A 12,893-nucleotide genomic window follows, 5' to 3' on the forward strand; every position below is an offset into this window, starting at 1 on the left:
AGAATAGAAGAAAGCTTTATTAAAAAGGTGAGAAATGCATATTTCTTGGTGTTAGTGAGCAGTCAAAAGCATACAAATTGTACGATCCTATCACCAAGAAAATTGTCATTAGTTGTGATGTGATCTTTGATGAAGAAAGGTTCTGGATATGGGATGAAAACAATGTTAAACAACAAATAGAAACTGATTTTGATGGAGAAAATGGTGATAAAAGGTAGCAACCTTTGAATGAACAATGTTTCAAAATCACAATGACGAGGCTAAAGTTTCTCAATGAATACCTTTAGTGAAACTTGAAAGTATTTGTGCAATACCTTTTGTAGTTAGTGTTGCAATTTTTGAAAAAAAGGCTTCAGAATCCTTCTTCTTGTTTTCTATTAGCCAATTGTTATTCTTAACGGTGTCATCAAAGCCATTCTCCACCAGATCCTAGAGATCATGAGACTTAACATCTTCATCTTGATGTTCCAGTATTCAAAATGACCTCCTTTAAAAATGGGAAGTAAAGGTTGTCAAAGGATCATTGAACTTTCTTTGGGTGCCATATTATTTTGATTTGTGGCACTCTCACTATGCCTAAAATAAAAGACATGACTCTAATACCACTAGAGTGAAAGATATGAAATGTATATGGAAGTAGAGTAAGGACAAAAGAGACTAGAGATAAAGCAAAGGTTGAAATGAATTGCATTATTCCAAACACTTCTAAGGCTTACAAAAGCAATTGACTCCCTTGCATTTCTCACCTAAAGTGAGTGATGTATACCAAAGCTAATGACTAGGAATTGAAGTAAAGGAAAAAAAAATTTGTTGAGACCTTCATAGCTTCATAATCATACCCTTTAGGTACCTCCTCTCTCCCACCCTTCTCCCAATACAAATGAAGAAATGTGTAAGGACAAAGGAAGAAAACCAAAAAATGAGAAGAAATGAAGGAAAAAAGAATAAATCATTGGTCTCACATGGTACAAGTGCCCCAAGTTTTTTATTTTATGTGCTTCCATTGTTTGTCTTCCCACATCTAATTCCGTATTATATATTTTATTCAGCCATGGAGAAAACTCCAACTGCAATAATCTATCAAGAATAATAAATTGTTGTTGGCGTCAGTTGTCTGAGCTTCCTTTCAGAAGAGGAAATCTTCCGTATAATCAAAATGAAAAAGTCTATTAGTGTGATTGTAGGAAACGGATTGTTTCCATTAATCCATGATTGATTCTGTACCTTGATTTTAGGATCTAAATTGGACCTAAAATCAGCATGTAATATCTTATAAATAGCCTCCTAAACAGAGAAGAATAAATAAAAAAAATTCTTTGAAATCCTTCATTTTCTTACATTGTATTAGAGCGGGAGAAAGTTTTCTGCCATCGCCGTGAACGAAGAAGTTGCCCCGTCGCCGAAGACATTGTAGCCGAAGAATAGAGTAGAAGTTCTGCCTCGTAGCCGAAGTGAACGAAAAGCTAGTTTAAAACCGGCTTCCGAACGTCGCCGACGACGTTGACGACTATAAAATAGACAACCGAAAATAATAACAGAGATTGAACGAATGGTTTTCCGATGAGTTTATTCTTCTCCGTTAGGAGGCTATTTATAATACATTACAAGTTGATTTTAGGATCAATTTAGATCCTAAAATCAAGGAATAGAATCAAGAATATAATCACGGGATCGGAGGAAACAATCACGCTATACAGTTTCCTCCGATCACGCTATACATCTATACATTTCAACACTCCCCCTCAAGTTGGTGCATAGATATCAGTCAAACCCAACTTGTCAATTATACCATGAAATGCTTTCCCTGATACTGCCTTCGTGAGCATATTAGCCATCTGACTCGCAGATTGAATAAAGGGGAATTGTATAATCTTTGCATCGAGTTTCTCTTTGATGAAATGACGATCAACTTCAACATGTTTAGTGCGATCATGTTGAACTGGATTTTGTGTAATTGCGATAGCTGCCTTGTTATCACAGTGAAGATTCATAGGTTTGTCGTATTCAATCTCTAAGTCTCTCAGTATATTCCGTATCCATAACGACTCGCATATACCATGAGCCATACCTCGAAATTCAGCTTCAGCACTTGATCTTGATACTACCTTCTGTTTTTTGCTTTTCCAAGTGACAAGATTCCCTTCCACAAAAGTAAAGTAACCCGACGTGGATCTTCTGGTTGTCTGATCACCTGCCCAATCAGAGTCTGTATACCCTTCAATACTAGAGATACCATTTTTTGAGAATAACAAACATTTTCCTAGAGCACTCTTTAAGTATCTCAAGATCCGATAAACTGCTTCCATATGTTCTTCACTTGGTGCATGCATGAACTGGCTCACAACGCTTACTGCATATGCTACATCGGGCCTTGTGTGGGATAGGAAGATTAATCTTCCAACTAATCGCTAATAACGCCCTTTGTCTGCTGGAATTTGATCTAGAAGAATTCCGAGTTTATGATGCATTTCCATCGGCGTCTCTATTGGTTTACAGTCAAGCATTCCGGTTTCGGCTAGAAGATCCAACACATATTTTCGCTGTGAAAGGAAGACTCCATGTTTCGATCTTGCAACTTCAATCCCCAAAAAATATTTAAGTTGTCCTAGATCCTTCATTTCGAATTTAGTAGTTAAATACCCCTGTAAAGCTTGCATTTCACCTGGGTCATCTCCTGTCACGACCATATCATCAACATATACAATTAATGCTGTTACATTTCCTTCTATGTGTTTTATAAACAAAGTATGATCTGAGTTACTTTGTTTATAACCAAACTCCTTCATTGTAGCCGAGAATCTCCCAAACCATGCTTTAGGTGACTGTTTCAGCCCATACAATGACTTCTTCAATTTACAAACTTTACCTTGAGACAAAGAACCACTTTTTACACCTGGTGGTAGTTCCATGTAGACTTCTTCTTCTAAGTCTCCATTGAGGAAGGCATTTTTAACGTCAAATTGTTGCAGAGGCCAGTCTCGATTTGCTGCTGTAGATATAAGAATACGAATTGTATTGATCTTAGCTACTGGTGCAAAAGTATCCTGATAGTCTATCCCATACCTTTGCATATATCCTTTTGCAACTAGCCGAGCTTTATATCTGTCAATGCTTCCATCCGGTTTGAGTTTCAATGTGAACACCCATCGACATCCAATTGTTTTTACTCCTTTAGGTTGGGGAACAAGTTCCCAAGTGGCATTTTTTCGTAGAGCCTCCATCTCTTCGTTCATCGTTTTTTTCCATTTTGGATCAGCTAATGCATCCTGCACATTACTAGGAATAGAAACCCTGGATAATTGATCAACAGTAAATGCATATTATTTAGTCAACCTATGGGAGGACACATAGTTATTGATTGAGTATTTGGTCTTTGCTTCAAGATCAGGTTCATACTGTTTTTTTGGAACTCCCCTATTCAATCTTTGTGGATATCTAGAGGTTATGTTTTCTGTAGGAAGACATGTTTCAGTAGACTCATCAAACACATGATTCGTATTTACCTGAGGAGGAACATTCTGGGTTGATTCTTCAGTTGTTGGTGCAGACGGGGGCAACTCTGGGGGTTCTTCAGGTGAAATTACTGAATCACAGTCTTGTTGCACATCATGACACTTAAAAAATTTATTCACCGCTTCTAACTCAATAAATTCGGCACCTCTTTCAACATCTCCGTTAGTTTCATGTGGAACATTCTCTTCATTTGAACTCTCCCCCTGAAGAGATGTCCAAGAAACTCCCCCTGAATAATAAGGGATTGATTCATGGAAGGAGACATCTAAAGTTACATGGAGCTTGTTGGTGTGTGGATCATAACACCGATATCCTTTTTGAAGATCAGAGTAGCCAACAAATACACATCGCTTGGCACATGGATCAAGTTTATTTCGCAAGATATTTGGGATATGAACATAAGCGGTACACCCAAAAATTCGGGGTTCAAGATTCGGAAGATGGGGAATTGAAATCAGGGATTGCAGCTTATGTAGAGGAGTTTGAAAATCCAGTACTCTAGAAGGTGTTCGATTGATGAGGTAGGCAGCAGATGTGATAGCTTCACCCCAATAAAATCGAGACATGTTCATGCCAAAGAGAGAGGCACGTACTACTTCCAAAAGTTGTCTATTCTTTCTTTCTGCCAATCCATTCTGTTGGGGAGTATAGGTGCAAGAAGTCTGGTGATGAATTCCATGAGTGGTCAGAAAAGTTTCGAGAGAAGCATTAACAAACTCAGTACCATTGTCAGATTGCAAAACACGAATCTGCTTTTGGTATTGAGTATGTATCATTGTATGGAATTTCTGAAAGGCTAGACACACATCACTTTTGTGGATAAGCAGAGATACCCAAGTCATTCTAGTGCATTCATCAATAAATGTCACAAAGTAACGAGCTCTAAAAATAGAGGGAATCTTTGCTGGACCCCAAACATCAGAATGAATAACCGCAAAAGGTTCGAAAATTTTATTCAAACTCAGGAAATAAGCAATACGGTGGCTTTTAGCCAATTCACATGTATCACAATGAAAATGCACATCAGTCAAACCTGAAAAAAGTTGAGGTCGCAATTTCTTAAGATAACCAAAGGAAAGGTGGCCTAATCGTCAGTGCCATAACCATACAGTTGTTTGAGCATTATCTTCACTGCTAGCTTGATTTGTCTGACTGATTTTCGATCCCCCGTTCTCTGTCAACTCCAAATAGTAGAGTTTGCCCCGTCTAACACCATAACCAAGAATCTTCCGGGTTAGAATGTCCTGAAAGACACAAAATGAGGGCCAAAAAGTTACAATACAAGCAAGAGTGAAAGTAATTTGGCTAACAGACAAAAGGTTATATTCAAGAGAGGGAACCACAAGGACAGTATCTAATGTCAGATTATTGGATAAGATAACAGATCCTTCCCCAGTAATAGGAGAGATACTACCATTGGCTGTTGAAATAACAGATTGTGGAGAAGGTAGGATGGATTGTAACTGACTGGGATCCCTTGTCATATGATCGGATGCACCTGTATCATTAATCCAAGGTCTATTATTAGAATGTACAGAAAATACTAATGCATTATCGAGAATACCTGGATGGGCAACATTTGCAGTAGGTAGCTCCTGATTCTCTTCCATGGATGTCACCATAGCTTTCCCAGCAGTCTTGTTACGGGGATTTTTCGAGAAATCCCACCACTCCAGATAGCCAATAATCTCATAACACCGGTGTTGTGAATGTCCTTTTTTTTCGCAGTGAATACATACACGATTGTTACCTTTGCCAGAGGATTGAGGGTTCCGACTGCTTGATGATCCTTGTCGGTTTTGGTTGACCAACATCGCCGAGTTCTCGGAGACTGGGCGATAGCTCCCCATTGTCTGTCTCTGTTGATATTTGCGTCTGACATAGGCATATGTACTTTCCAAATCAAGTTTGGGATCTTTTCGCAAAATTTCTCCACGAACTTGATCAAATTCGGAATCAAGCCCACTGAGAAAAATATGAACCCGAAGCCTAGCCATTGCAAAGTGCAACTGGATTAGCCCTTCGACTGTTCCTTCCTGAGATATAGTTCGATGATCAATCTCTTGGAAAATAGCAACCAGTTCATTGTAGTATGTGGATAACGGTCTACCATTTTGTTTGGTAGAAAAAGATCTCTGGTTCAGCTCAAATATACAAGTTTCATCGGATCCATCATAGAATGTTTTTGATACTGCTTCCCATATCTCCTTGGCAGTGGAGAGGCGAATAAATCGCTGCATGAGCAATGGACTCATGGAGTCAATAAGCCAACTTTTGACTCTTTGATTTTCAGTAATCCATGCTCCAAGATTAGCATCACCAGATGCTGATTTTTTTGTTTCGCCGGTGAGGTATCCAGCTTTGTTGTGTGTGCCAATTCGCATCTCCATGAGTTGGGACCATAATGAATAATTGATCTCATCGAGGATAATTCTAGTTGGAAACGTAGAATTATCTTGGTGGACTATAATCTGTGGTGATGGGATAAGGTCGGTGGATGCGCCTGTAGTGGTGGCCATCGATCTGATTTTTTTTTTTTTCTAATCCTGTCCGGTTCGGTTTAGTCTGGTCCGGTTCGGTACGATCTGGGCGGATTCAATTCTGGTCCGCCCCAGTGCTGGTCCGATCCGGTTCGAGTTTAGACCGGTTCGGTCGACCCGCCGGTCTGGGTCGACAGGAAAAATAAATGAACAGTTCCTAAGTTAAAACATAAATACCGTCGTCTTCGACAACGGCAGCGGAGCGTCGGCTTCAGTCGGAACAAGGTGGTGGTGCCGTTGTCGGCGCTCGTCGGCAATCGTCGGCGACGTGATTCCGACTACGTAAAACGCTTCGTCTTCGGCAACGACAACCTTCGTCTTTGGCAACGGCAGTCTTCGTCGTTGGCAACGGCAACCTTCATCTTCGGCAACGGCAGCGGAGTGTCGGCTTCAGTTGGAACAGGGTGGTGGTGTCGTCGTCGGCGTCGGTGACGTTCTTTTGGCGTCGGGACAGCCGGAATGTGGAGTTGCAGAAAAAAAACAGAGTTCTGCAACTCCGACGGATTTTTTCTTCCTTCGGCGATTACAGGAGCACTTAGCTCCGACTTTCTGCAATGGAAAAGAGAGGATAATTCTCCTGCTCTGATACCATGTAAAACAGAGAACCGAAAATAATAACAGAGATTGAACGAATGGTTTTCCGATGAGTTTATTCTTCTCCGTTAGGAGGCTATTTATAATACATTACAAGTTGATTTTTGGATCAATTTAGATCCTAAAATCAAGGAATAGAATCAAGAATATAATCACGGGATCGGAGGAAACAATCACGCTATACAGTTTCCTCCGATCACGCTATATAGCTATACATTTCAACAACGACGATCGCATCATCAGCCCGAACGTTGCCGCTGACAACCGCATCACTGAAGACGCTCTGTCGTCGTTGTATCCTCGTCTTCGTCCACCACCCACTCCGGCGGAACTTCCGTCACCGACAATCGCATCGTTAGCCGGTGAGTAAGGAGGCGCACGACTGTCTCCTCTGCTGTCATGGAAAAATGTAGGCCATAGCCGAAGACGAAGGCAACGCCGAAACCTCATCGCCAATGACTACACCACCGGCCCCGTTGTTGCTGCCGACCACCACGCCGAAGGAAGCCGACGTTGCCGCTGCCGAAGAAGATGACGCTAACTCCAATTAAATTTTTTCCTCAGTTAAGGAAAATTTAATCGAGCGCCGGCCTGCGCCTATTCCGGACCCAGAATCGGACCCGAACCGTACCAGAACCAACCCAGACCGGCAGGTCAACTCAACATATCCGAACCGCACCAGAACCGAACCGGATCATAACCCAACTGTGACTATAGGCTGCAGGAATGCTTCCAGGAACCTAAAAATGACCTTGTTTTTCCCGATAACGATGATCTTGTCCTCCCGAAGATAGACGTTGTCTTTGATGGCTATAAAGGGGCAGACGAAGAGAAGACCACGAAGGAGATTGTGTCGGTTGGGGAGCTGAAGTGGCAAAAGCTTTGAGTCGTGAGTGAAACCCGAAATACTTTGAGAATGTGTAGATGCAAGCTGACGGACGCCTGCTCGCGGTGCAGTGTCGAACCTACCTGAGCGTGGTGGACACGATCGACCAGATGGCGAAATTAGAGAGGCTGAGAAGCTTCTGGCGAGGTCCAGGTTTCGTCGTCCTTTGTTCGGTCGCGGGGGAAGACGACCCACTGTTGCCAAAGAAGAAGAATATTGCCGTTAAGCCAAGGTTTGTTTTGCCGAAGATGACTTCGTCGTTGCCAGAGACGATGACACTGCTAAATTCTGCCGTTCTTGTTGCTGTCAAAAAATTTCCCATTGTTGTTCCGCTCTGTTCGGAAGTAGGGATTGTCGCCATGGGGAAGAAGAAGAGTTACCTTTTCTCAACGATGATTCCGTTTCGATTTAAGGAATCTTTGTTTGGAAAGTTGCTGTTACCGAAGTTGTCATTGCCAAAGAAGTTAGGAAGAAGCATTGTTTCCCGATTAAAGATTGTCCTAAGTTAAGAAATTTTATTATTTCAGCGCCGGGTTCAACGCACCGGACTCGAATCGCCCGAGTCAACTTGGACCAGCGAGCTAGCGTACCAGCAACCCAAGGTACTGTTTCTGCACCAGCCAGACCGAGTCAACCCAGATAAACTCGGTCCGGACCAACCCAGTCCGGGTCAACCTGACTCGAGCCACCTATTTTCTCCCTGTGTCGTCACCATGACCGAAGACACTCTGTCATCACCGAAGATGCTCCATATTACCAAAGACGCTCTGTCGTCACCATATTACCGAAGACGCTCTGTCGTGACCACAAAATTGAAGACGCTCTATCATCATCAAAAACGCTCTGTCGTGACTACAAAACCAAAGATGCTCTGTCGTCACCCATCGTCGAAGACGCTCTATCGACGAGGAGACCAAATTTGACTCGGACCAGACTTGATCGAACCGAACCGAACCGAATTGAATATCCGAATCGGATCGCACAAATAGACTTCCGCTGATCGCACCCGATGGAGTGCTCAAGAAGAGCGGATATATGACATATTTTGTCTCAGACCAAGCATAGTATACAGCAAGAACTTATACAACTCACTTAGCAAGTTGGGCATCCGATATCTGTATGCACCAACTTGAGCGGGAGTGTTGGCGTGAGCTGTCTGAGCTTCCTTTCAGAAGAGGAAATCTTCCGTAGAATCAAAATGAAAAAGTCTGTTAGCGTGATTGTAGGAAACAGATTGTTTCCATCAATCTGTGATTGATTCTGTACCTTGATTTTAGGATCTAAATTGGACCTAAAATCAGCATGTAATATCTTATAAATAGCCTCCTAAACGGAGAATAATACATCGAAAAATTCTTTGAAATCCTTCTTTTTCTTACAATTGTATTTGGTGATTTTGCAAGAGTGCCATCTGGGATTAATTTCAGGGGTTTGGAAAAGGGGAGTTTCGTGCTTCATGCTTCCTGTCTATGCTGAATGTTCTGTGATTCCGTGTTTTTGTGTTTTTGTTTTATACTTATTTGCTCTCACTGCTCTTGGCCTTCTAAAATTCAGGTTTAAGGCTTGAGCCCTTTGTTGTAATTTGAGAAATGAATTCTAGGTCAATTTTCATTTTCAGTTTCAGACTAACTGAGCTCTGATTTTGCAAAGTCCAACTAGGCAAACTCACATCCATACGCACATGTCTCATAGCTTGTTCTTATCTCATCTTCAACGAAGACCACAGCAGCTTTGCTTCTCTCTCCCCAGAAATGGGATCTTTCCTCCAAACCTCCTTTCTTCAAAACTTCCAAAGCATTTACAAACTAGCTCCTCTCAAATACCCAAAAAATTGTAGAGCGTGGTGAGTTGTTGCTTGAGGAAAATGGGTTTCATTAGGATTTGAATGAACAAAGGGAAAGTGATAATGTGAATGGGTCTGTCAATAAGAGTTAGTAGAAGAAGGTGGACTGCAAAAGAATTCATGTGTAATATGAAAACAACGATGGTGATGAGAAATATAAAAATATTGAAATCTACATGGAAGTAACATTATGTAGTAGATTCAACTTTACCTCATTGTCCATTACATTAGGTTTCTTCCCATCTATAAATCGGTGTTCACCCACTGTGTTTGTTAATGGAACATATGGATTTTGAGAGAAAAGGAGAGGTTGATTAGTATAAAGGTTATTCCAAGGCCAGTATATATAATATGATATAACTAAGGATCCTCGCTTCTCTCTAAGGGGAGTATATATATGGCCTTGCAACCAGGATAAGCGGAATTTTCTTGCGTGTAGTCGCTCCTTGCACTTCGGTCATGTCCAAAGCCTCCGGTGAGGCACCACCGGGCACCTCCCAATCAAAACCATGCAAGACACTGGCCAACACCAGCTCCATCTTGGCCACGGCGAAGGAGATGCCAGGACAAGCCCTTCGCCCCGACCCAAATGGAATGAGCCCAAAATCGTGACCTCTGAAATCTACCCCCGAGTTGATGAATCTCTCCGGGCGAAATTCCTCCGGGTTGTCCCATGCTTCGGGGTCCCTTCCGATTGCCCAAGCATTGACAACCACCCTTGAATTCGCAGGTACTTGATACCCCATCACCTCCGCATTCTGCATGCAGTTCCGTGGGAGCAGTAGAGGGAAGGGTGGGTGCATCCTAAAACTCTCCTTGATGACACACTTCAAGTAGGACATTTGTCGAAGATCATCTTCTGTAACCCTCGAATTCCCGCGGACGGTTCTCCGTATCTCTTCCTGCACTTTCTTCATCTCTCTAGGGTTTCTGACCAGCTCCGCCAGTGTCCAATTGATTGCCGTGTACGTTGAATCAGTCCCTGCAGCAAAAGTGTCCTGGAACAGAACGTAAATGGTGAATCATGTGAAGTTTTTTTCGTAAATGAAAAGGTTTTATGTATAGAATATAATTGATCTTCACAGATCGAAATTGGATAGAGAATATTGATATATACTAAGAGTACGGCTTTGATATGGTCTTTGTTGAAAGGAACGCCTACTGAGCCCCCCTCCTCAACTTCAAGCAGCATATCAACAAAGTCTTTTCTTCCATTGTCGACGTCCTTACCCGTCCCGATGTGCTCAGCTATGACCTGATCAAGAAAATTATTCCATTGCTGGGAGTGCTTCTTCAGTCTTGCATCAAGACCAGTTAAACAGCCAATCCACCCGAGGGACGGGATGTAGTCACCAATGTGAAAGGCCCCCAAGAGAAGGAAGAACTCTTCTAGGAATTCATTGAATCCGTTTCCTTCGCTTTGTTTTTCATCGTAGTACTTTCTCCCTAAAGCTATTGTGCTTATAATATTACTTGTAGTAGAAATCACGAGCTCACTCAAGTTGACGGGACCAGAGGCCCGAGAGATCTTCTCCACCAGAGAAGCTACTTCGTCTTCCCTCACCACCCTAAAAGACTCCACCAATTTGATGTTCAACAGATGTTGAACCGTGATCTTCTTCACCTGACGCCAATGCTCGCCATATCTGGCAAGAGCCACATCCTTGCCACGGTACCCGATCGCATCGAAGACGAGAGAAGGCGGCCTATCCGCGAAGATCAAGTCCTGAGTTTTCATAATCTCTTCAGCCGATTCTTTGGATGATACAACGAGAGCAGGTGAGTTTCCAATGTGTAAAAGCATAAGTGGTCCATGTTTCTTGGAGAGTGCACCAAGAGAACGGTGGGGAATGGAGCCCAGCTGGTGAAGGTTGCCGATGAACGGAAGCTTGGGTGGAGAAGGTGGATATTTAGATTTCCGGCTGTTGGGTTTGAGAGCAAAGTACACAAAAAGAGTCAAGAACAGAGAAGTAATGGTCAGTGTGAGGAGCATTTTGAGTAGAATAAATGAAGCTCGTCCTACCATAGATAACTAACGGAGAACCCAAAACATCTATTTATAGGGAAAAAAACTAATCTTCAACCGATTGGGAAAAAAACGATTAAATTACTAAAAAACTACAAGTATTAGTAGTATGTCGCTTTTCCCTATACTAACTAAAGATTTGCAGTATATATATACAGACTAAAAGATTTCCGAATCTTTTTATCTTTCATTTATTTCTTTTCGATAACGAAAGAATACCTCAAGACCATGATTCTCATCTTTTTATCAGACGATGTGAGCATGTTGGATATGAAACTTGACTGGAATCAAAGAAATATTTGAAGGGTCTATTCTCATTTAAATGGTGCACATAATATGTCATTGGAAAACTATACCTGTCTAGGTTCCAATGAATCAGACCATTCATGAATTAATATTTTCTAGAAGAAGTTATTTTCAATTTACTATAGGTTATTCAACAAAACCGAAAATAGATGCATCCATTGACTAATGTCTTTTGATGTGATAAGATGCATCCATTGATTAATGTCTTTTTATGTGATAAGATGCATCCATTAACTAATGTCTTTTTATGTGATAAGATGCATCCATTGATGTGATAAGATACATCTATTGATTAATGACTTTTGGAGTGATAAGATGCATATATTGATTAGTATAAATACCCATGTACTCTTGTAAAGAAAATAAGCAATTGTAGTGAAGAAATTACTTGTTCTTTTGTCTCTCCTTTATTTTTCTTTTTCCTTTATATTTCTTAGAGTTGTCTGCCCACTATTGCTTCCAACAAAGCACTGGTTCCTGACAAATTTTCTAATTAGCGTATCTGGCAAGAGAGATTAGAGGATGAACATGAAACTGGTTTCAAGCTGTTTGCAGCATCGATAATAACTACAATTGCTAATTAATTAATTGTTAATCAAGGTGAGTAAATTTTAACGTCTACGAACAATTGAAAACCTTTTTGGCACTAAAACACAGATTATGGAGTACAACGACCGACAAGGATACTTGAATGACAGAAATGAGAATAAATAAATAAATAAATAAACCATGCGGTGAGCGTGGATCGAACACGCGACCTTCAGTCTGACGCTCTCCCAACTGAGCTATCCCCGCTCTTCTCTTCTAGTTAATAACCTATTTAAATATATAATATTTAATCACAATTTGTTATTGCTTGGAGACCCTAACCTTTCCCGAGAAAAAAACTCGATGAACGGGTCTTGGGTTGTTTCAAAAGCCCAACAATGTTTATACCTTTTATGCCCCTGTCAATAAGATAAAAGTATTTATTTTGTATAATTTTTTATTTTTTAAGGTATTTATGAAAAATTAAATCAATTTTGAAAAGGTAAAAAGTACAAGAGAGTAAATGGAAATTTTTAATTTTTATCATTCATAATTTCATTAAGCCTTGTTTATTATTATTTTTAATTTGTCGTGATTTACATTTATATTTTCTTATTTCTTTTATTTGATAGTTTTATTTTATTATTATTATTTCTT

The 12,893-nt window shown here is 40.8% G+C and overlaps 1 protein-coding gene across 1 annotated transcript; it reads right to left on the reverse strand.

The window, feature by feature from the left end:
• Positions 1-9,596: 9,596 nt before the first annotated feature.
• Positions 9,597-11,387, reverse strand: LOC137958907 (cytochrome P450 736A117-like). The gene is made up of 2 exons (XM_068806116.1): positions 10,494-11,387; positions 9,597-10,374 (listed from the first exon to the last, which is right to left on the reverse strand). The coding sequence occupies exons 1-2, from the start codon at positions 11,367-11,369 to the stop codon at positions 9,757-9,759; spliced, it is 1,494 nt and encodes a 497-aa protein (XP_068662217.1). The 5' UTR covers positions 11,370-11,387; the 3' UTR covers positions 9,597-9,756.
• Between the last annotated feature and the right edge of the window lie 1,506 nt (positions 11,388-12,893).

The sequence above is a fragment of the Aristolochia californica genome, unplaced genomic scaffold (genome assembly GCF_029961685.1).
Source record: "Aristolochia californica isolate CCGP_79_NKW_82.1479 unplaced genomic scaffold, dmAriCali1.0.hap1 SCAF_1, whole genome shotgun sequence".
Taxonomy (NCBI): Eukaryota; Viridiplantae; Streptophyta; class Magnoliopsida; order Piperales; family Aristolochiaceae; genus Aristolochia; species Aristolochia californica.